At 47.8% G+C, this 25,360-nt stretch overlaps 1 protein-coding gene across 3 annotated transcripts in view; it reads left to right on the top strand.

Moving 5' to 3' along the window:
- Positions 1-25,360, top strand: part of LOC115182231 (protein kinase C beta type) — a 94,528-nt gene that overhangs the window by 45,879 nt on the left and 23,289 nt on the right. For all 3 annotated transcript variants that reach the window (XM_029743854.1, XM_029743855.1, XM_029743857.1), the window contains exons 5-11: positions 6,802-6,930; positions 10,709-10,865; positions 13,380-13,514; positions 18,931-19,027; positions 20,294-20,437; positions 22,052-22,225; positions 25,237-25,328. In XM_029743854.1, the coding sequence (XP_029599714.1) occupies positions 6,802-6,930; positions 10,709-10,865; positions 13,380-13,514; positions 18,931-19,027; positions 20,294-20,437; positions 22,052-22,225; positions 25,237-25,328 (928 nt within the window). The remainder of the gene's footprint in view (positions 1-6,801; positions 6,931-10,708; positions 10,866-13,379; positions 13,515-18,930; positions 19,028-20,293; positions 20,438-22,051; positions 22,226-25,236; positions 25,329-25,360) is intronic.

Genomic DNA, 25,360 nt, shown 5'->3' with positions numbered 1-25,360 from the left:
ACTACCGTACTGGCACCTACTACCTTACTGGCACCTACTACCGTACTGGCACCTACTACCTTACTGGCACCTACTACCGTACTGGCACCTACTACCGTACTGGCACCTACTACCTTACTGGCACCTACTACCGTACTGGCACCTACTACCTTACTGGCACCTACTACCGTACTGGCACCTACTACCTTACTGGCACCTACTACCGTACTGGCACCTACTACCGTACTGGCACCTACTACCGTACTGGCACCTACTACCGTACTGGCACCTACTACCGTACTGGCACCTACTACCTTACTGGCACCTACTACCTTACTGGCACCTACTACCGTACTGGCACCTACTACCTTACTGGCACCTACTACCTTACTGGCACCTACTACCTTACTGGCACCTACTACCTTACTGGCACCTACTACCGTACTGGCACCTACTACCGTACTGGCACCTACTACCTTACTGGCACCTACTACCGTACTGGCACCTACTACCTTACTGGCACCTACTACCATACTGGCACCTACTACCTTACTGGCACCTACTACCGTACTGGCACCTACTACCTTACTGGCACCTACTACCGTACTGGCACCTACTACCGTACTGGCACCTACTACCGTACTGGCACCTACTACCTTACTGGCACCTACTACCTTACTGGCACCTACTACCTTACTGGCACCTACTACCGTACTGGCACCTACTACCTTACTGGCACCTACTACCTTACTGGCACCTACTACCTTACTGGCACCTACTACCTTACTGGCACCTACTACCTTACTGGCACCTACTACCGTACTGGCACCTACTACCCTACTGGCACCTACTACCGTACTGGCACCTACTACCTTACTGGCACCTACTACCGTACTGGCACCTACTACCGTACTGGCACCTACTACCTTACTGGCACCTACTACCTTACTGGCACCTACTACCTTACTGGCACCTACTACCGTACTGGCACCTACTACCGTACTGGCACCTACTACCGTACTGGCACCTACTACCTTACTGGCACCTACTACCTTACTGGCACCTACTACCTTACTGGCACCTACTACCGTACTGGCACCTACTACCTTACTGGCACCTACTACCTCACTGGCACCTACTACCTCACTGGCACCTACTACCTCACTGGCACCTACTACCTCACTGGCACCTACTACCGTACTGGCACCTACTACCGTACTGGCACCTACTACCGTACTGGCACCTACTACCTTACTGGCACCTACTACCTTACTGGCACCTACTACCGTACTGGCACCTACTACCGTACTGGCACCTACTACCTTACTGGCACCTACTACCGTACTGGCACCTACTACCGTACTGGCACCTACTACCGTACTGGCACCTACTACCGTACTGGCACCTACTACCGTACTGGCACCTACTACCGTACTGGCACCTACTACCTTACTGGCACCTACTACCTTACTGGCACCTACTACCTTACTGGCACCTACTGCCTTACTGGCACCTACTACCGTACTGGCACCTACTACCTTACTGGCACCTACTACCTTACTGGCACCTACTACCTTACTGGCACCTACTACCGTACTGGCACCTACTACCTTACTGGTACCTACTACCGTACTGGCACCTACTACCGTACTGGCACCTTATACCTTACTGGCACCTACTACCTTACTGGCACCTACTACCTTACTGGCACCTACTACCGTACTGGCACCTACTACCGTACTGGCACCTACTACCGTACTGGCACCTACTACCTTACTGGCACCTACTACCGTACTGGCACCTACTACCGTACTGGCACCTACTACCGTACTGGCACCTACTACCGTACTGGCACCTACTACCTTACTGGCACCTACTACCGTACTGGCACCTACTACCGTACTGGCACCTACTACCGTACTGGCACCTACTACCTTACTGGCACCTACTACCGTACTGGCACCTACTACCGCACTGGCACCTACTACCGCACTGGCACCTACTACCGCACTGGCACCTACTACCGTACTGGCACCTACTACCTTACTGGCACCTACTACCTTACTGGCACCTACTACCTTACTGGCACCTACTACCGTACTGGCACCTACTACCTTACTGGCACCTACTACCTTACTGGCACCTACTACCGTACTGGCACCTACTACCGTACTGGCACCTACTACCTTACTGGCACCTACTACCTTACTGGCACCTACTACCGTACTGGCACCTACTACCTTACTGGCACCTACTACCGTACTGGCACCTACTACCTTACTGGCACCTACTACCGTACTGGCACCTACTACCGTACTGGCACCTACTACCTTACTGGCACCTACTACCGTACTGGCACCTACTACCTTACTGGCACCTACTACCTTACTGGCACCTACTACCGTACTGGCACCTACTACCGTACTGGCACCTACTACCTTACTGGCACCTACTACCGTATTGGCACCTACTACCGTACTGGCACCTACTACCGTACTGGCACCTACTACCGTACTGGCACCTACTACCTTACTGGCACCTACTACCTTACTGGCACCTACTACCGTACTGGCACCTACTACCTTACTGGCACCTACTACCTTACTGGCACCTACTACCGTACTGGCACCTACTACCTTACTGGCACCTACTACCATACTGGCACCTACTACCTTACTGGCACCTATTACCTTACTGGCACCTACTACCTTACTGGTACCTACTACCGTACTGGCACCTACTACCGTACTGGCACCTACTACCTTACTGGCACCTACTACCTTACTGGCACCTACTATCTTACTGGCATCTACTACCGTACTGGCACCTACTACCGTACTGGCACCTACTACCGTACTGGCACCTACTACCTTACTGGCACCTACTACCGTACTGGCACCTACTACCGTACTGGCACCTACTACCTTACTGGCACCTACTACCGTACTGGCACCTACTACCGTACTGGCACCTACTACCGTACTGGCACCTACTACCTTACTGGCACCTACTACCTTACTGGCACCTACTACCTTACTGGCACCTACTACCTTACTGGCACCTACTACCGTACTGGCACCTACTACCGTACTGGCACCTACTACCGTACTGGCACCTACTACCGTACTGGCACCTACTACCGTACTGGCACCTACTACCGTACTGGCACCTACTACCTTACTGGCACCTACTACCTTACTGGCACCTACTACCGTACTGGCACCTACTACCGTACTGGCACCTACTACCGTACTGGCACCTACTACCTTACTGGCACCTACTACCTTACTGGCACCTACTACCGTACTGGCACCTACTACCTTACTGGCACCTACTACCTTACTGGCACCTACTACCGTACTGGTACCTACTACCGTACTGGCACCTACTACCTTACTGGCACCTACAACCTTACTGGCACCTACTACCTTACTGGCACCTACTACCTTACTGGCACCTACTACCTTACTGGCACCTACTACCGTACTGGAACCTACTACCGTACTGGCACCTACTACCTTACTGGCACCTACTACCGTACTGGCACCTACTACCGTACTGGCACCTACTACCGTACTGTCACCTACTACCTTACTGGCACCTACTACCTTACTGGCACCTACTACCTTACTGGCACCTACTACCTTACTGGCACCTACTACCGTACTGGCACCTACTACCGTACTGGCACCTACTACCGTACTGGCACCTACTACCTTACTGGCACCTACTACCTTACTGGCACCTACTACCGTACTGGCACCTACTACCGTACTGGCACCTACTACCGTACTGGCACCTACTACCGTACTGGCACCTACTACCTTACTGGCACCTACTACCGTACTGGCACCTACTACCGTACTGGCACCTACTACCGTACTGGCACCTACTACCTTACTGGCACCTACTACCGTACTGGCACCTACTACCGTACTGGCACCTACTACCGTACTGGCACCTACTACCGTACTGGCACCTACTACCGTACTGGCACCTACTACCGTACTGGCACCTACTACCTTACTGGCACCTACTACCTTACTGGCACCTACTACCGTACTGGCACCTACTACCGTACTGGCACCTACTACCGTACTGGCACCTACTATCTTACTGGCACCTACTACCTTACTGGCACCTACTACCTTACTGGCACCTACTACCTTACTGGCACCTACTACCTTACTGGCACCTACTACCTTTACTGGCACCTACTACCGTACTGGCACCTACTACCGTACTGGCACCTACTACCGTACTGGCACCTACTACCGTACTGTCACCTACTACCTTACTGGCACCTACTACCTTACTGGCACCTACTACCGTACTGGCACCTACTACCTTACTGGCACCTACTACCGTACTGGCACCTACTACCTTACTGGCACCTACTACCTTACTGGCACCTACTACCTTACTGGCACCTACTACCGTACTGGCACCTACTACCTTACTGGCACCTACTACCGTACTGGCACCTACTACCGTACTGGCACCTACTACCGTACTGGCACCTACTACCTTACTGGCACCTACTACCGTACTGGCACCTACTACCGTACTGGCACCTACTACCGTACTGGCACCTACTACCATACCCCGTTCAAAGACACTTAAATAGGTTTCTATCTCATTCACCCTCTGAATGGCACACACACACACACACACACACACACACACACACACACACACACACACACACACACACACACACACACACACACACACACACACACTCCATGTCTTAATGTTTCCAGGCTTAAAGATCCTTCTGTAACCCGTCTCCCCCCTTCATCTACACTGATTTGAAGTGGATTTAACAGGTGACATCAATACGGGATCATAGCTTTCACCTGGTCAGTGTGTCATGGAAACAGCAGGTGTTCTTAATGTTTTGTCCACTCGGTGTCCAGCAGCTCTATGATCATACCCTGTAACACAGTGCCTCCTTGTGGACAGAAACAGGAACTTCAATACATTACATCAAACAATTAAACAAAATTGTGTTTAACTGGCCTCAGATGCTCCATTTAAGATCTGGGTAGATGCAACACAGTGCCCCCCCCACCTTAAACAGAGACTCTCAGTCAAAGCATGGGCCAAATGTCCACCTCCCATCCCATATTTGAAAAAATCTAAATGATCAGTGATGAAATTCTGCGTCCCGGAAACAAAGTTCCTGGTTAGTCGTTATGGCTACGGTCTGTCCATCAGAGATGGTATACTGTGTTAGACTCTACGGTCTGTCCATCAGAGATGATATACTGTGTTAGAGAGACTCTACGGTCTGTCCATCAGAGATGATATACTGTGTTAGAGAGACTCTACGGTCTGTCCATCAGAGACTGTATACTGTGTTAGAGAGACTCTACGGTCTGTCCATCAGAGATGATATACTGTGTTAGAGAGACTCTACGGTCTGTCCATCAGAGATGATATACTGTGTTGAGAGACTCTACGATCTGTCCATCAGAGATGATATACTGTGTTGAGAGACTCTACGATCTGTCCATCAGAGATTATATACTGTGTTAGACTCTACGGTCTGTCCATCAGAGATGATATACTGTGTTAGACTCTACGGTCTGTCCATCAGAGATGATATACTGTGTTGGAGAGACTCTACGGTCTGTCCATCAGAGATGATATACTGTGTTAGACTCTACGGTCTGTCCATCAGAGATGATATACTGTGTTAGAGAGATTCTACAGTCTGTCCATCAGAGATGATATACTGTGTTAGACTCTACGGTCTGTCCATCAGAGATGGTATACTGTGTTAGACTCTACGGTCTGTCCATCAGAGATGGTATACTGTGTTAGAGAGAGAGACTCTATGATCTGACCATCAGAGATGATATACTGTGTTGAGAGACTCTACGGTCTGTCCATCAGAGATGATATACTGTGTTGGAGAGAGACTCTATGGTCTGTCCATCAGAGATGGTATACTGTGTTAGAGAGAGAGACTCTACGATCTGTCCATCAGAGATGATATACTGTGTTGAGAGACTCTATGGTCTGTCCATCAGAGATGATATACTGTGTTAGAGAGAGACTCTACGGTCTGTCCATCAGAGATGATATACTGTGTTGGAGACTCTACGGTCTGTCCATCAGAGATGATATACTGTGTTGGAGAGAGACTCTACGGTCTGTCCATCAGAGATGATATACTGTGTTGGAGAGAGACTCTACGGTCTGTCCATCAGAGATGGTATACTGTGTTGGAGAGAGACTCTACGGTCTGTCCATCAGAGATGATATACTGTGTTGGAGAGAGACTCTACGGTCTGTCCATCAGAGATGGTATACTGTGTTAGAGAGACTCTACGGTCTGTCCATCAGAGATGGTATACTGTGTTAGAGAGACTCTACGGTCTGTCCATCAGAGATGGTATACTGTGTTAGACTCTATGGTCTGTCCATCAGAGATGGTATACTGTGTTGGAGAGAGACTCTACGGTCTGTCCATCAGAGATGGTATACTGTGTTGAGAGACTCTATGGTCTGTCCATCAGAGATGGTATACTGTGTTGAGAGACTCTACGGTCTGTCCATCAGAGATGGTATACTGTGTTGAGAGACTCTACGGTCTGTCCATCAGAGATGGTATACTGTGTTGAGAGGACTAGGCTTAATATCTGTTCTGAAATTCCTGTTTTCTCTTTAATGTTTTCAATGAAGAAAATGCATGATTGTAATTTGGTTTGATTTCTAAATTGAAATGGAATTGACGTGTGTGTGTGTGTGTGTGTGTGTGTGTGTGTGTGTGTGTGTGTGTGTGTGTGTGTTTCTCTCTCTCTCTCTCTCTAGATTGTATGATGAACATCCATAAGCGTTGTGTGTCTAACGTTCCCAGTCTGTGTGGAACAGACCACACTGAGAGGAGAGGACGCATCCAGATCACCGCAGATATCAAGGACAACAAACTCACCGTCTACAGTGAGTGTGTATACACACACACACACACACACAGGAAACACTCCCTGCACCGACTCATTAACCCCCGTGAGTGGTGGATTGACACACCAGTGCGTCAGTCTAAGTTCCATAACAAAAAGAGTCTCTGTTTAAACTAGAGATATCTGTTTGTTTGTTTCTCAATCCACAACATCTGCCAGCGTCTCTCTTCCACATCTGCAGTGAAAGGTGACAGTTAGAGCGATGTTTGTTTATCAGTCTATGAGACGAATATCGGTCTTCACACGAAAACGTCTGTAGCGTCCGAACAGTTTGACCTACTGAAATACTCTATGGGAAGGGGAGACTCACAGGACCGTGTTCTCCGTTTAGCTCTACGACCCCCACAGGACCGTGTTCTCCGTTTAGCTCTACTGCCCCCACAGGACCGTGTTCTCCGTTTAGCTCTACGGCCCCCACAGGACCGTGTTCTCTGTTTAGCTCTACGACCCCCACAGGACCGTGTTCTCTGTTTAGCTCTACGACCCCCACAGGACCGTGTTCTCTGTTTAGCTCTACGACCCCCACAGGACCGTGTTCTCTGTTTAGCTCTACGACCCCCACAGGACCGTGTTCTCTGTTTAGCTCTACGACCCCCACAGGACCGTGTTCTCCGTTTAACTCTACGGCCCCCACAGGACCGTGTTCTCCGTTTAGCTCTGCGACCCCCACAGGACCGTGTTCTCTGTTTAGCTCTACGACCCCCACAGGACCGTGTTCTCTATTTAGCTCTACGACCCCCACAGGACCGTGTTCTCTGTTTAGCTCTACGACCCCCACAGGACCGTGTTCTCTGTTTAGCTCTACTGCCCCCACAGGACCGTGTTCTCCGTTTAGCTCTGCGACCCCCACAGGACCGTGTTCTCTGTTTAGCTCTACTGCCCCCACAGGACCGTGTTCTCTGTTTAGCTCTACGACCCCCACAGGACCGTGTTCTCTGTTTAGCTCTACGACCCCCACAGGACCGTGTTCTCTGTTTAGCTCCGCGACCCCCACAGGACCGTGTTCTCTGTTTAGCTCCGCGACCCCCACAGGACCGTGTTCTCTGTTTAGCTCTACGACCCCCACAGGACCGTGTTCTCTGTTTAGCTCTACGACCCCCACAGGACCGTGTTCTCCGTTTAGCTCTGCGACCCCCACAGGACCGTGTTCTCCGTTTAGCTCTACGACCCCCACAGGTGTCAGGAGACTCATCTGAAGTCTGTACCGTCCATGTGCCAACGATTGTTTGGTAGCGTCCGAACCGTTTGGGCTACAAACTAATGGGAGGCCACTGTGGAAAGGGGAGACTTTCATGAACAGAATGGCCCCCCGAGAATCCCCCCCACACACACACACACACACACACACACACACACACACACACACACACACACACACACAAGTACGACCTCCACAAGTGTCACAGGACTCGTCTGAAGGTAACCAGTACCGTTTTTAAACGAATGTAAGTATAAAGGTAGTTTTGTGCCGACCCAGAAAAAGGGTTAAATATTTCTCCTAGATTTAGGACAGACACTTCAAAACCTTGTTTCTTATGATACATTTTTTTGACTGTCCTTTTTGCTATTTCTGAATGTGTTTCTATGGTCTATAGTCGTAAAGGCCTAAATCTATGATTTATCTATATATTTTCTGGGGGGGTGGTACCTAAAGGGGTCCTACAATTCAGCTAACTGATATATGGTACGACCATCTTAAACAATTCCATATGTCACCTCAGCACCCCTCCCTCCCCCAACGTCTTAGACCCTGAGGAATTAACAAGCAGGGTGGGGCTTTAAACTGGAGACCTGAGTCTTGTTCGGAGCTGTGTGTGTGTGTGTGTGTGTGTGTGTGTGTGTGTGTGTGTGTGTGTGTGTGTGTGTGTGTGTGTGTGTGTGTGTGTGTGTGTGTGTGTGTGTGTGTGTGTGTGTGTGTGTGTGTGTGTGTGTGTGTGTGTGTGTGTGTGTGTGTGAGTGATGGGGCGGAACTGGAAAGTCCATTATTTGATCAATGACCCAACGATTGACCCACATCTCCGGAACACTCGGCTCACCCAGAGAAGAGAATTGATTGTTCTGTACTGACTAACTAAACTGGTGGTAAGTGTTAACAAATGGAGCATTCAGAACCAAGTAGAGATAGAAAGAGCTGTTTAGAGGGAGAGAGAAGGGGGAGAGAGAGACCTGTTCAGGATATAGAGCTAGAGAGAGAGAGCTGTTGAGCTAGAGAGAGCTGTGATGCTGTACCCTGGCCTGCTGTGTTATTGTGTTGCTCTTCCCTGGCCTGCTGTGTTACTGTACCTTGGTCTGCTGTGTTACTGTACCCCTGGCCTGCTGTGTTACTGTACCCTGTCCTGCTGTGTTACTGTACCCTGGCCTGCTGTGTAACTGTACCCTGTCCTGCTGTGTTACTGTACCCCTGGCCTGCTGTGTTACTGTACCCTGTCCTGCTGTGTTACTGTACCCTGGCCTGCTGTGTTACTGTACCCTGGCCTGCTGTGTAACTGTTACTGTACCTCGGCCTACTGTGTTACTGTACCTCGGCCTACTGTGCTACTGTACCCTGGCCTGCTGTGTAACTGTGTTACTGTACCTCGGCCTGCTGTGTTGCTGTACCCTGGCCTGCTGTGTTATTGTGTTGCTCTTCCCTGGCCTGCTGTGTTACTGTACCTTGGTCTGCTGTGTTACTGTACCCCTGGCCTGCTGTGTTACTGTACCCTGTCCTGCTGTGTTACTGTACCCTGGCCTGCTGTGTAACTGTTACTGTACCTCGGTCTACTGTGTTACTGTACCTCGGCCTACTGTGTTACTGTACCCTGGCCTCCTGTGTAACTGTGTTACTGTACCTCGGCCTACTGTGTTACTGTACCTCGGCCTACTGTGCTACTGTACCCTGGCCTGCTGTGTAACTGTGTTACTGTACCTCGGCCTGCTGTGTTGCTGTACCCTGGCCTGCTGTGTTGCTGTGCCCTGGCCTGCTGTGTTGCTGTGCCCTGGCCTGCTGTGTTACTGTACCCTGGACTGCTGTGTTTCTGTACCCTGGCCTGCTGTGTTACTGTACCTCGGCCTGCTGTGTTGCTGTACCCTGGCCTGCTGTGTTACTGTACACTGAATCCTGATTATTGATCTCTGAACAGCAGTAGTGGACAGATGTAGTGGTTCTGGATTGTGTTTGGGGCTAAATAGTTATTGATTTTAAATTCCCCTGCTGGTGGTTTTATTCAACCTGTCAGATATACAAACAGAGATGAATGTTTTCTTCAATCACTCTCATTGAGCAGCCCTCTCTCCATCCTTTCAAAGCAGCAATACAGTAGACAGTTAATTTCATTTGAATTACAGTTTGAGAGAGAGAGAGAGAGAGAGCGCGGTTGAGCTAGAGAGAGACAGCTGTTGAGCTACAGAGAGAGAGAGAGAGCGAGAGAGAGAGCGCGGTTGAGCTAGAGAGCAAGAGAGGGCTGTTGAGCTAGAGAGAGAGAGAGAGAGAGCTGTTGCGCTAGAGAGAGAGAGAGAGAGAGAGAGAGAGAGCTGTTGAGAGAGAGAGAGAGAGCTGTTGAGCTAGAGAGAGAGAGAGAGAGAGAGAGAGAGAGCTGTTGCGGTAGAGAGAGAGCTGTTGCGGTAGAGAGAGAGCTGTTGCGGTAGAGAGAGAGCTGTTGTGGTAGAGAGAGAGCTGTTGAGTTTGACAATTTAACTATTTATCTTCTATCCTCCCCCTCTCCCTCCTTTCCTCCCTCCCCTTCTCCATCCTCTCCTCCCCTCACTCCTCCGCTCTCCAGTCCAGGAGGCTTGTAACCTGGTCCCCATGGACCCTAACGGTCTGTCTGACCCCTACGTGAAGCTCAAACTCATCCCCGACCCCAAGAGTGACACCAAGCAGAAGACCAAGACCATCAAGTGTAACCTGAACCCCACCTGGAATGAGACCTTCACATTGTGAGATATCTCTACTCTTTATAATATCTTTGTTATACAGACCATCACATTTAGAGATATATTTCATGTTTATGTCTTTGGTTATAAAAATCAAATGGTGCGATATCTCCTGTGTTTATAATATCTTTGTTGTAGAACCCTTAGAGTTGGGAGAGCTCTAGACTTGACATTATCTTTGTTTTAAAGGAGATCCAGGCAACACAGATAAACATACAGTAGGAAAGGTTGTTTTGCACTTTGTTTCTCTTCCTCCTCCCTTCTGTAGTGCTGTGATGGAGTCTGATAAGATCTCTGATCTGTCTGGTGTGTCGTCTCTGTTGGTCATCAGTAGTTAGCTGGTTGTAGTTGATCGGTACCACATCATCAGTAGTTAGTTGGTTGTAGTTGATCGGTACCACATCATCAGTAGTTAGCTGGTTGGTTGTAGTTGATCGGTACCACATCATCAGTAGTTAGTTGGTTGTAGTTGATCGGTACCACATCATCAGTAGTTAGCTTGTTGGTTGTAGTTGACCGGTACCACATCATCAGTAGTTAGCTGGTTGGTTGTAGTTGATCGGTACCACATCATCAGTAGTTAGCTGGTTGGTTGTAGTTGATCGGTACCACATCATCAGTAGTTAGCTGGTTGTAGTTGACCGGTACCACATCATCAGTAGTTAGCTGGTTGGTTGTAGTTGACCGGTACCACATCATCAGTAGTTAGCTGGTTGGTTGTAGTTGACCGGTACCACATCATCAGTAGTTAGCTGGTTGGTTGTAGTTGATCGGTACCACATCATCAGTAGTTAGTTGGTTGTAGTTGATCGGTACCACATCATCAGTAGTTAGCTGGTTGGTTGTAGTTGACCGGTACCACATCATCAGTAGTTAGTTGGTTGTAGTTGACCGGTACCACATCATCAGTAGTTAGCTGGCTGGTTGTAGTTGACCGGTACCACATCATCAGTAGTTAGCTGGTTGTAGTTGACCGGTACCACATCATCAGTAGTTAGCTGGTTGGTTGTAGTTGATCGGTACCACATCATCAGTAGTTAGCTGGTTGGTTGTAGTTGACCGGTACCACATTATCAGTAGTTAGCTGGCTGGTTGTAGTTGATCGGTACCACATCATCAGTAGTTAGCTGGTTGGTTGTAGTTGACCGGTACCACATCATCAGTAGTTAGCTGGTTGTAGTTGACCGGTACCACATCATCAGTAGTTAGCTGGTTGTAGTTGATCGGTACCACATCATCAGTAGTTAGCTGGTTGTAGTTGACCGGTACCACATCATCAGTAGTTAGCTGGTTGTAGTTGACCGGTACCACATCATCAGTAGTTAGTTGGTTGTAGTTGACCGGTACCACATCATCAGTAGTTAGCTGGTTGGTTGTAGTTGACCGGTACCACATCATCAGTAGTTAGTTGGTTGTAGTTGACCGGTACCACATCATCAGTAGTTAGCTGGTTGTAGTTGATCGGTACCACATCATCAGTAGTTAGCTGGTTGGTTGTAGTTGACCGGTACCACATCATCAGTAGTTAGCTGGTTGTAGTTGACCGGTACCACATCATCAGTAGTTAGCTGGTTGTAGTTGACCGGTACCACATCATCAGTAGTTAGTTGGTTGTAGTTGATCGGTACCACATCATCAGTAGTTAGCTGGTTGGTTGTAGTTGACCGGTACCACATCATCAGTAGTTAGCTGGTTGTAGTTGACCGGTACCACATCATCAGTAGTTAGCTGGTTGGTTGTAGTTGACCGGTACCACATTATCAGTAGTTAGCTGGCTGGTTGTAGTTGACCGGTACCACATCATCAGTAGTTAGCTTGTTGGTTGTAGTTGACCGGTACCACATCATCAGTAGTTAGCTGGTTGTAGTTGACCGGTACCACATCATCAGTAGTTAGCTGGTTGTAGTTGACCGGTACCACATCATCAGTAGTTATCTGGCTGGTTGTATTTGACCGGTACCACATCATCAGTAGTTAGCTGGTTGTAGTTGACCGGTACCACATCATCAGTAGTTAGCTTGTTGGTTGTAGTTGACCGGTACCACATCATCAGTAGTTAGCTGGTTGTAGTTGACCGGTACCACATCATCAGTAGTTAGCTGGTTGTAGTTGACCGGTACCACATCATCAGTAGTTAGCTGGTTGTAGTTGACCGGTACCACATCATCAGTAGTTAGCTGGTTGTAGTTGACCGGTACCACATCATCAGTAGTTATCTGGCTGGTTGTATTTGACCGGTACCACATCATCAGTAGTTAGCTGGTTGTAGTTGACCGGTACCACATCATCAGTAGTTAGCTTGTTGGTTGTAGTTGACCGGTACCACATCATCAGTAGTTAGCTGGTTGTAGTTGACCGGTACCACATCATCAGTAGTTAGCTGGTGTGCAGAAGCCTTTGGGACCTTTTAACATTTCCAATATCTGTGAACTTTACACTCTGTCAAGATAAAGACATGAAGATAAAGTCTGAGCTGTTGCATCTTGGGAAGTATTGATTCTCTCTCTCTCCCTACAGTCCCCTGAAGGACTCTGATAAGGACCGGCGTCTGTCGGTGGAGATCTGGGACTGGGATCTGACCAGCAGGAACGACTTCATGGGAGCACTCTCATTCGGCGTCTCAGAGCTCCAGAAACAAGGAGTGGATGGATGGTGAGAGGGAGAGGAGGATGGAGAGATGGATGGAGGGAGGGAGAGGAGGAGGGAGGGAGGGAGAGGAGGATGGAGAGATGGAGGGAGGGAGAGGAGGATGGAGGGAGGGAGAGGAGGATGGAGAGATGGAGGGAGGGAGGATGGAGAGATGGAGGGAGGGAGAGGAGGATGGAGGGAGGGAGAGGAGGATGGAGGGAGGGAGGGAGGGAGGGAGAGGAGGATGGAGGGAGGGAGAGGAGGATGGAGGGAGGGAGGGAGGATGGAGAGAGGGAGGGAGGATGGAGAGATGGATGGAGGGAGAGGAGGATGGAGGGAGGGAGAGGAGGATGGAGGGAGGGAGAGGAGGATGGAGGGAGGGAGAGGAGGAGGGAGGGAGGGAGGGAGGGAGGGAGGGAGGGAGGGAGGGAGGGAGGGAGAGGAGGATGGAGGGAGGGAGAGGAGGATGGAGAGATGGATGGAGAGATGGATGGAGGGAGGATGGAGAGATGGATGGAGGGAGGGAGAGGAGGATGGAGAGATGGAGGATGGAGGATCGAGGGAGAGGATGGAGAGGTAGAGAGAGGCATCCACAAACTCTAGAAACAAGGAGTGGGCAGATGGTGAGATGGAAGGAGGGAGGGAGGGAGGATGGTGAGATGGGAGGGAGAGGAGGATGGTAAGATGGAAGGAGGGAGGGAGGGAGGATGGTGAGATGGAGGGGCTTTTTGCGTGGAAGGGCTGGGTTTAATGAATAAGCAAGTTGTGGGTGTGTCGAGAGATAGCCTTTCACTGACCAATCAGAACGTGCTCCATGCTGAATTATGTGGTTGCTTCAAGTTGTGTATTTATGATATTTTATGTTTTTGCCTTGGAATCAACTCCAGACATGAAATAACAAAACGAAGAGCTATCTTTGCTAAATACATTGACTTGAACCCATTTGCAGTCCACAGTAATTCCATGGCTTCAATAACGTTCACACTGATATAGGGACTAGGTGTACTGTAAATTCCATTATGGCTGAGCATGGACAACACTGTCAATAAGCAGATTACATTCACTATTGATACGACCTGAAAACAGACAGATTTTTATTCTAATCAAATTCTAAACAAAATGAAAACAACTTGTTTTAAAATAGGCTGTTCCACACTTACAGGCACCATCATTTCTCCCCGTGGCCATATAATATTAAAGCAACACAGACTATGGCCTTATAATATTAAAACAGCACAGACTATGGCCATATAATATTAAAACAGCACAGACTATGGCCATATAATATTAAAACAACACAGACTATGGCCATATAATATTAAAACAACACAGACTATGGCCATATAATATTAAAACAGCACAGACTATGGCCATATAATATTAAAACAACACAGACTATGGCCATATAATATTAAAACAGCACAGACTATGGCCATATAATATTAAAACAGCACAGACTATGGCCATATAATATTAAAACAACACATACTATGGCCATATAATATTAAAACAACACAGACTATGGCCATATAATATTAAAACAACACAGACTATGGCCATATAATATTAAAACAACACAGACTATGGCCATATAATATTAAAACAGCACAGACTATGGCCATATAATATTAAAACAAAACAGACTATTGCCATATAATATTAAAACAACACAGACTATGGCCATATAATATTAAAACAGCACAGACTATGGCCATATAATATTAAAACAACACAGACTATGGCCATATAATATTAAAACAACACAGACTATGGCCATATAATATTAAAACAACACAGACTATGGCCATATAATATTAAAACAGCACAGACTATGGCCATATAATATTAAAACAACACAGACTATGGCCATATAATATTAAAACAACACAGACTATGGCCATATAATATTAAAACAGCACAGACTATGGCCATATAATATTAAAACAGCACAGACTATGGCCATATAATATTAAAACAACACAGACTATGGCCATATAATATTAAAACAGCACAGACTATGGCCATATAATATTAAAACAACACAGACTATGGCCATATAATATTAAAACAACACAGACTATGGCCATATAATATTAAAACAACACAGACTATGGCCATATAATATTAAAACAACACAGACTATGGCCATATAATATTAAAGCAACACAGACTATGGCCATATAATATTAAAACAACACAGACTATGGCCATATAATATTAAAACAGCACAGACTATGGCCATATAATATTAAAACAAAACAGACTATGGCCATATAATATTAAAACAGCACAGACTATGGCCATATAATATTAAAACAGCACAGACTATGGCCATATAATATTAAAACAGCACAGACTATGGCCATATAATATTAAAACAGACTATGGAGGGTTTTACATCTAAACTGTTCCCAGTTGCTGGGAATGTCCTCTCCACTGCTCCCCAATAGGAAGGGAGAGAATGTCCTCTCCCCCGTTACGCTGCTCCCCAATAGGAAGGGAGAGAATGTCCTCTCCCCCGTTACGCTGCTCCCCAATAGGAAGGGAGAGAATGTCCTCTCCCCCGTTACGCTGCTCCCCAATAGGAAGGGAGAGAATGTCCTCTCCCCTGTTCCGCTGCTCCCCAATAGGAAGGGAGAGAATGTCCTCTCCCCCGTTACACTGCTCCCCAATAGGAAGGGAGAAAATGTCCTCTCCCCCGTTACGCTGCTCCCCAATAGGAAGGGAGAGAATGTCCTCTCCCCCGTTACGCTGCTCCCCAATAGGAAGGGAGAGAATGTCCTCTCCCCTGTTCCACTGCTCCCCAATAGGAAGGGAGAGAATGTCCTGTCCCTCGTTACACTGCTCCCATTAGGTCTGTGTTTTATGAACCTAAACAGAACCATCTTACAGATCAGATCACGTTCACATCTCTAGAAGTTGAACCATCTTACAGATCAGATCACTTTCACATCTCTAGAAGTTGAACCATCTTACAGATCAGATCACATTCACATCTCTAGAAGTTGAACCATCTTACAGATCAGATCACATTCACATCTCTAGAAGTTGAACCATCTTACAGATCACATCACATTCACATCTCTAGAAGTTGAACCATCTTACAGATCAGATCACATTCACATCTCTAGAAGTTGAACCATCTTACAGATCAGATCACATTCACATCTCTAGAAGTTGAACCATCTTACAGATCACATCACATTCACATCTCTAGAAGTTGAACCATCTTACAGATCAGATCACATTCACATCTCTAGAAGTTGAACCATCTAACAGATCAGATCACGTTCACATCTCTAGAAGTTGAACCATCTAACAGATCAGATCACGTTCACATCTCTAGAAGTTGAACCATCTAACAGATCACATCACATTCACATCTCTAGAAGTTGAACCATCTTACAGATCAGATCACATTCACATCTCTAGAAGTTGAACCATCTAACAGATCAGATCACATTCACATCTCTAGAAGTTGAACCATCTAACAGATCACATCACATTCACATCTCTAGAAGTTGAACCATCTAACAGATCAGATCACATTCACATCTCTAGAAGTTGAACCATCTAACAGATCAGATCACATTCACATCTCTAGAAGTTGAACCATCTTACAGATCACATTCACATCTCTAGAAATTGAACCATCTTACAGATCAGATCACATTCACATCTCTAGAAGTTGAACCATCTTACAGATCAGATCACGTTCACATCTCTAGAAGTTGAACCATCTTACAGATCAGATCACATTCACATCTCTAGAAGTTGAACCATCTTACAGATCAGATCACATTCACATCTCTAGAAGTTGCATTGAATGTGCGTCACGGAAGTCGTCACCATAAAACCAGGAAGGGGAATCATTCACATCAGATTGCTTGTTTTCATTTCATTTTATTACAGTCAATCAGTTAAAAAAATTTCAAACAACAATAAATAAATGTAAAATATAATGACATCATAAAATCTTCAGGATAAACGAGACAGGCATTGCTGTTGAAGGTCCCCAAAGCACATACATCTCTGGGTTGCTCCTCTTTTCAGTTCGCTGCAGCCAGCGACTGGAACGAGCTACAACAAACACTCAAACTGGACAGTTTTATCTCTTCATTGAAAGACTCAATAATGGACACTCTCACTGACAGTAGTGGCTGCTTCGTGTGAAGTATTGTTGTCTCTTGCCCTTTGTGCTCTTGTCTGTGCACAATAATGTTTGTACCATGTTGTGTTGCTACCATGTTGTTGTCATGTTGTGTTGCTACCCTGCTGTGTTGTCATGTGTTGCTGCCATGCTGTTGTTGTCGTCTTAGGTCTCTCTTTCTGTAGTGTTATGGTGTCTCTCTTGTCGAGATCTGTATTTTGTCTATATATATATATATATTTTGTATTTATTTTTAATCCCAGGCCCCCGTCCCTGCAGGAGGCCTTTTGGTAGCCCGTCATTGTAAATAAGAATTTGTTCTTAACTGACTTGCCTAGTTAAATAAAGGTTAAATAAAGATAATTTTTTAAAAAAGCCTTCGTTATCGCAGGCCTAAGGGTGGGCTTGGGGTTAGAACATATGAAGCGGAAAACAAGCCATTTTTTACAGTTTACAGATAACTTCTAAATACCAGAATCACCGATATTCACAGAGGGTCTCGTCTCTCGTTTCATGACGGGCATGGACACGTAGCCTACACCATGGGGGGGGGGGGTTACACACCTCCAAAACGGGACCTACATGGATAAAATAATGTGGGTCTGTCTACAAGGTAGAGATCCAAAGGGAATGTCAGCTCACTGTTTCACTCCTCTCTAACTTGACGTTTTAATAAAGCCTTGGTGATTTAACATTTATTTCCAAGTGGTCTCAGGAGCCAATCCCTTTATCGACAGTCTTGACTACTTCACGATTGCATTGGGCAGACAAAAAAAAGGCCTTAATTGTTTTTTTTATTGTTTTTTTTTAATCAAATACCACGAAATGGGAGAAGAAAAAACCTTAGTTTATGTTTCTAAATAGGAAGTATACAGGCACCAAAAGCACGTTAGGCTGCTCTTGTTCCATGTACATATGAGCAGTATGCATCACAGCTGGATAGGCTGAGTTTCCTCTGTCAGAGTTCATTCCAGAACCAACAGCGTTACCGCTAAAACCTGTTTTTGGTTGGTCTTAAATATCCCCATCAGCTCTGCCTGAAATGACCACTTTGGATCATGTTTTTAAGGACACGCCTAAAATATTTCCACCCCTCCGATCTGAGCGCAGGGCTGATATAAAACAGGTACATTGCCAAACCTGGCGTTAGGGCTGGGAAATGCCAGTGGGCCCTGTTTTTACCCAACGAAATGTCAAAGTAATGTGAATTTGAAACTAGTGCCACTTTAACGCCAGCCGAACACAGAGCCAATGGTATGAATCTGTAGTGTTAATCCGTATATTCTACAGGTTTAAATTGTTGTCCCAAGAGGAGGGAGAGTACTTTAATGTTCCTGTCCAACCAGACGGAGAGGAAGGCAACGAGGAACTACGACAGAAGTTTGAGGTGAGAGAAACCAATGACATCACTGGCGGAGGTGAGTGTGTCAGCCAGAGGGAGGGCTGCTAGTATTATATCCTAGGCTCCAAACACCTTATTTTTACCCGCTCAGCCGTGGTGCTAAACACTTTCCCTCGGGGGAATCCCAGTCAACCAGATGCAGTTTGATTTCCATCTTAAGTGGAGGTCCAGTTCACTAATGTTACCCCATCGCCTCTCCATTTAGGCCAGTTCCAACCTCTATGTAACAGTCCCCTGTTCCAACCTCTATGTAACAGTCCCCTGTTCCAACCTCTATGTAACAGTCCCCTGTTCCAACCTCTATGTAACAGTCCCCTGTTCTAACCTCTATGTAACAGTCCCCTGTTCCAACCTCTGTATGTATGTAACAGTCCCCTGTTCCAACCTCTATGTAACAGTCCCCTGTTCCAACCTCTATGTAACAGTCCCCTGTTACAACCTCTATGTAACAGTCCCCTGTTCCAACCTCTGTATGTATGTAACAGTCCCCTGTTCCAACCTCTATGTAACAGTCCCCTGTTCCAACCTCTATGTAACAGTCCCCTGTTCCAACCTCTATGTAACAGTCCCCTGTTCTAACCTCTGTATGTATGTAACAGTCCCCTGTTCCAACCTCTATGTAACAGTCCCCTGTTCCAACCTCTATGTAACAGTCCCCTGTTCTAACCTCTATGTAACAGTCCCCTGTTCCAACCTCTATGTAACAGTCCCCTGTTCCAACCTCTATGTAACAGTCCCCTGTTCTAACCTCTATGTAACAGTCCCCTGTTCCAACCTCTGTATGTATGTAACAGTCCCCTGTTCCAACCTCTATGTAACAGTCCCCTGTTCCAACTGCTGTATGTATGTAACAGTCCCCTGTTCCAACCTCTGTATGTATGTAACAGTCCCCTGTTCCAACCTCTATGTAACAGTCCCCTGTTCCAACTGCTGTATGTATGTAACAGTCCCCTGTTCCAACCGCTGTATGTATGTAACAGTCCCCTGTTCCAACTGCTGCAAGTATGTAACAGTCCCCTGTTCCAACTGCTGCATGTATGTAACAGTCCCCTGTTCCAACCTCTATGTAACAGTCCCCTGTTCCAACCTCTATGTAACAGTCCCCTGTTCCAACCGCTGCATGTATGTAACAGTCCCCTGTTCCAACCTCTAGATTGAAGAACATGTAGTTGGGTTTTCTGGCAGTTATCAAACCCAAAATGTTGTCATAAGAAACTGTAACTCTGATCATAAGTTGTCTCTCCCCATCAGAGGGCTAAGATCGGTCCTGGTAAGAACACAGACGGCTCCTCCTCTAACTCCACCTCTAAGTACGATAGCAACGGTAACCAGGACCGCGTCAAACTGACAGACTTCAACTTCATTATGGTGTTGGGCAAGGGCAGCTTCGGGAAGGTACGTGGTGGAGAGGCTGTATGTGGGGGACGGAGAGACTGTATGTGGGGGGTGGAGAGACTGTATGTGGGGGACGGAGAGACTGTATGTGGGGGACAGAGAGACTGTATGTGGGGGACGGAGAGACTGTATGTGGGGGACGGAGAGACTGTATGTGGGGGACAGAGAGACTGTATGTGGGGGACAGAGAGACTGTATGTGGGGGACGGAGAGACTGTATGTGGGGGACGGAGAGACTGTATGTGGGGGACGGAGAGACTGTATGTGGGGGGTGGAGAGACTGTATGTGGGGGACGGAGAGACTGTATGTGGGGGGTGGAGAGACTGTATGTGGGGGGTGGAGAGACTGTATGTGGGGGACGGAGAGACTGTATGTGGGGGACGGAGAGACTGTATGTGGGGGGTGGAGAGACTGTATGTGGGGGACGGAGAGACTGTATGTGGGGGGACGGAGAGACTGAATGTGGGGGACGGAGAGACTGAATGTGGGGGGTGGAGAGACTGTATGTGGGGGACGGAGAGACTGTATGTGGGGGACGGAGAGACTGTATGTGGGGGACGGAGAGACAGTGTATTTGGGGGACGGAGAGACTGTATGTGGGGGGTGGAGAGACTGTATGTGGGGGACGGAGAGACTGTATGTGGGGGGTGGAGAGACTGTATGTGGGGGACGGAGAGACTGTATGTGGGGGACGGATAGACTGTATGTGGGGGACGGAGAGGCTGTATGTGGGGGACGGAGAGACTGTATGTGGGGGACGGAGAGACTGAATGTGGGGGGTGGAGAGACTGTATGTGGGGGACGGAGAGACTGTATGTGGGGGACGGAGAGACAGTGTATTTGGGGGACGGAGAGACAGTGTATTTGGGGGACGGAGAGACTGTATGTGGGGGGTGGAGAGACTGTATGTGGGGGACGGAGAGACTGTATGTGGGGGACGGAGAGACTGTATGTGGGGGACGGAGAGACTGTATGTGGGGGACGGATAGACTGTATGTGGGGGACGGATAGACTGTATGTGGGGGGTGGAGAGACTGTATGTGGGGGGTGGAGAGACTGTATGTGGGGGACGGAGAGACTGTATGTGGGGGACGGAGAGACTGTATGTGGGGGGACGAGAGACTGTATGTGGGGGACGGAGAGACTGTATGTGGGGGACGGAGAGACTGAATGTGGGGGGTGGAGAGACTTTATGTGGGGGACGGAGAGACTGTATGTGGGGGACGGAGAGACAGTGTATTTGGGGGACGGAGAGACTGTATGTGGGGGGTGGAGAGACTGTATGTGGGGGACGGAGAGACTGTATGTGGGGGACGGAGAGACTGTATGTGGGGGACGGAGAGACTGTGTGTGGGGGACGGATAGACTGTGTGTGGGGGGTGGAGAGACTGTATGTGGGGGACGGAGAGACTGTATGTGGGGGGTGGAGAGACTGTATGTGGGGGACGGAGAGACTGTATGTGGGGGACGGAGAGACTGTATGTGGGGGGACGAGAGACTGTATGTGGGGGACGGAGAGACTGTATGTGGGGGGTGGAGAGACTGTATGTGGGGGACGGAGAGACAGTGTGTTACTCTGTTAAAGATCCTGTTAAATATCCCCTCATCTCTAGGTGATGTTAGCAGAGCGTAAAGGAGCAGACGAGCTGTACGCCGTAAAGATCCTGAAGAAGGATGTGGTGATCCAGGATGATGATGTGGAATGTACCATGGTGGAGAAGAGAGTCCTGGCCCTGTCAGGCAAACCTCCCTTCCTCACACAGCTCCACTCCTGCTTCCAGACCATGGTACACACACACACACACACACACACACACACACACACACACACACACACACACACACACACAGGGGCACACACCATTCTCAAGAGCAGGTGTTCTGCTTTTATCGGTGTTTTCTGAGGTGGAATTCTGGGAAAACCTGGGGAATACTGAACAGTCTCTTCTCTCTCTCTTTCTCCTCCCTTGCTTTCTCTCTCTTTTTCTCTCTGTCTCTCTCTAACTCTCTCCTCATTCTCTTTGTCTTCTCTTGAGAGCCAGGTCTGTCTACGGTGGCCTCTTTCAATAGCAAGGCTGTGCTCACTGAGTCTGTACATAGTCAAGGATTTCTTTAATTTTTTGGGTCAGTCACAGTGGTCAGGTATTCTGCCACTGTGTACTCTCTGTTTAGGGACAGATAACATTCCAGTTAGCTATGTTATTTGGTTGATTCTTTCCAGTGTGTCAAATAGTTATATTTGTGTGTTTCTGTCCTGGGGCTCTGTGGGGTCTGTTTGTGAACAGAGACCCAGAACCAGTTGACTGAAGAAACTCTTCTCTAGGTTCATCTCTCTTTAGGTGAGGGCTCTGTGATGGTTGTAGAATTGAGCAGCTCTTTTCTGGATTTTGATAATGAGCGGGTATAGTCCTATTTCTGCTCTGCCTGCATTGTTTTGGGTTTTGCGTTGTACACAAAGTATATTTTTGCAGAATTCTGCATGCAGAGTCTCAATTGAGTGTTTGTCCCATTTTTTGTGAATTATTGGTTGGTTAGTGGACCCCAGACCTCACAACCATAGAGGGCAATGGGTTTGATAACTGATTGAAGTATTTTTAGCCAGATCCTAATTGGGATGTTGAGTTTTATGTTCCTTTTGATGGCGTAGAAGACCCTTCTTGCCTTGTCTCTCATATCGTTCATAGCCTTGTGGAAGTTACCTGTGGTGTTGATGTTTAGACCGAGGCAGGTGTAATTCTTTGTGTGCTCTAGAGCGACAGTGTCCAGATAGAATTTGTATTTGTGGTCCTGGCGACTGGACCTTTTTTGGAACACCATTATTTTGGTCTTACTGAGATTTACTGTCAGGGCCCAGGTCTGACAGAATCTATGAAGAAGATCTCGGTGTTGCTGTAGGCCCTCCTTGGTTGGGGACAGAAGCACCAGATCATCTGCAAACAGTAGACATTTTGATTTCTGAATCCAGTAGGGTGAGGCCGGGTGCTGCAGACTGTTCTAGTGCCTTCGCCAATTTTTTTATAAATATGCTGAAGAGGGTGGGGCTCAAGCTGCATCCCTGTCTCACCCCATGGTCCTAAGGAAATAAATCTGTGCGTTTTATTGCCAATTTGTTGTTTGTGTACATTGATTTTATAATGTCATATACTTCCCCCCCAACACCACACTCCGAGGGCCCTCACCTCCTCCCTGTAGGCCGTCTCGTCGTTGTTGGTAATCAAGCCTACCACTGTAGTGTCGTCTGCAAACTTGAAGATTGAGTTGTAGGCGTGCATGGCCACGCAGTCGTGGGTGAACAGGGAGTACAGGAGAGGGCTGAGAACGTACATACCCAGCGTGCGACAGAGCTGCAGGAGTTGTGACACGTTTTTGTTGGTTATGTTGTCATAGTTGTGCCTGGGGGGGGCATATGGGGGAGGGAAAAAGGAGATAATTTCCTTTTGAATTCTTACCTAAATGTAAAATGTTCCTGTTTTGCCTAATTGAATAGAGTGGGTTAGGTCTGCTCTATACCAAGTTAGCATATCCATTGAGTCTCTTCCCTGTTTTACTCCTGGTAGGTTGGTTTCTGCTATTTGGGGCAAAGGCAGATAACCTCAGGCCTTGGATAATCCAGGATGAGATAGTGAAGGCTTTGTGTTCCATAAAGTGTCCAATGTTGCTAGTCGTGTGGTTTGGCCTCAGAACAGTAAGTGTGAGCAGAGCCTGCTGGGCATTTGGTGCATGCCATTGGCTTGCGCTAGTGTAAGAGTAGGGGTTGGGCCTGTTCGTCTGCTCATGGCCTGGGCGTATGTGTGACTTCCATGTTGAGGCCCTCTTTGCGGGAGTGGGGGGCATAGGGTGGGCAGGAGAGGCATAGGTCTGATCTGAGGGGGCCTATATGAGTACAATCTGTTGCTTGTGTGTGTCCTCAGTGGGTGTGGGGTGTTGTCAGGGGGGGCTGACGGGGGTTGCTAGGAGGGGGTGGGGTCCCCTGGGTTTGGGGTTCTTCATTTATCTGTCCTGCTGTGATGTCGAAGCTATGGTCTGAGATGGACTGTTCTGCTGTGGTGTGGAGACTTTGGTCAGGATCTGGAGTGGACTGTTCTGCTGTGGTGTGGAGACTTTGGTCAGGATCTGGAGTGGACTGTTCTGCTGTGGTGTGGAGACTTTGGTCAGGATCTGGAGTGGACTGTTCTGCTGTGGTGTGGAGACTTTGGTCGGGATCTGGAGTGGACTGTTCTGCTGTGGTGTGGAGACTTTGGTCAAGATCTGGAGTGGACTGTTCTGCTGTGGTGTGGAGACTTTGGTCAGGATCTGGAGTGGACTGTTCTGCTGTGGTGTGGAGACTTTGGTCAGGATCTGAAGTGGACTGTTCTGCTGTGGTGTGGAGACTTTGGTCAGGATCTGGAGTGGACTGTTCTGCTGTGGTGTGGAGACTTTGGTCAGGATCTGGAGTGGACTGTTCTGCTGGCTTCTCTGCGGGGGTGGACAGCTCTCTAATGGGTTGTTCCTCTGTCACACGCCATCGTTCTCACCCTCTCCTCCAGCAGTCTGATCCTCTCCTCTAGTGCTCTGTTCTTCTGCTCTTTCTCCTGTTGATGTTGTCTCACCACAGTCCAGAGTGCAGATATGTCTCTCTCCACCTCCAGCTCTCCGGGTCTGCTTGAAGGGGTGTTCTTGTTGATGGAGTGTCTCTCTCTCTCTCTCTCTCTGTCTCTCTTTCTCTGTCCCTCTCTCTGTGTTGTGTCTAGCTCTGTCTCTCTCTCTGTTTCTATCTCCCTTCCCTCTCTCTTTAACCCTTCTCTCTCTCTCTCTCCAGGACAGGTTATATTTTGTGATGGAGTATATCAACGGAGGAGACCTCATGTATCAGATCCAGCAGGTCGGCAAGTTCAAGGAACCCCACGCTGTGTGAGTACACACACCACACGCACACATGCAGC

The sequence above is a fragment of the Salmo trutta genome, unplaced genomic scaffold, assembly GCF_901001165.1.
Source record: "Salmo trutta unplaced genomic scaffold, fSalTru1.1, whole genome shotgun sequence".
Taxonomy (NCBI): domain Eukaryota; kingdom Metazoa; phylum Chordata; class Actinopteri; order Salmoniformes; family Salmonidae; genus Salmo; species Salmo trutta.
This window is presented reverse-complemented; position numbering and strand designations above follow the sequence as displayed.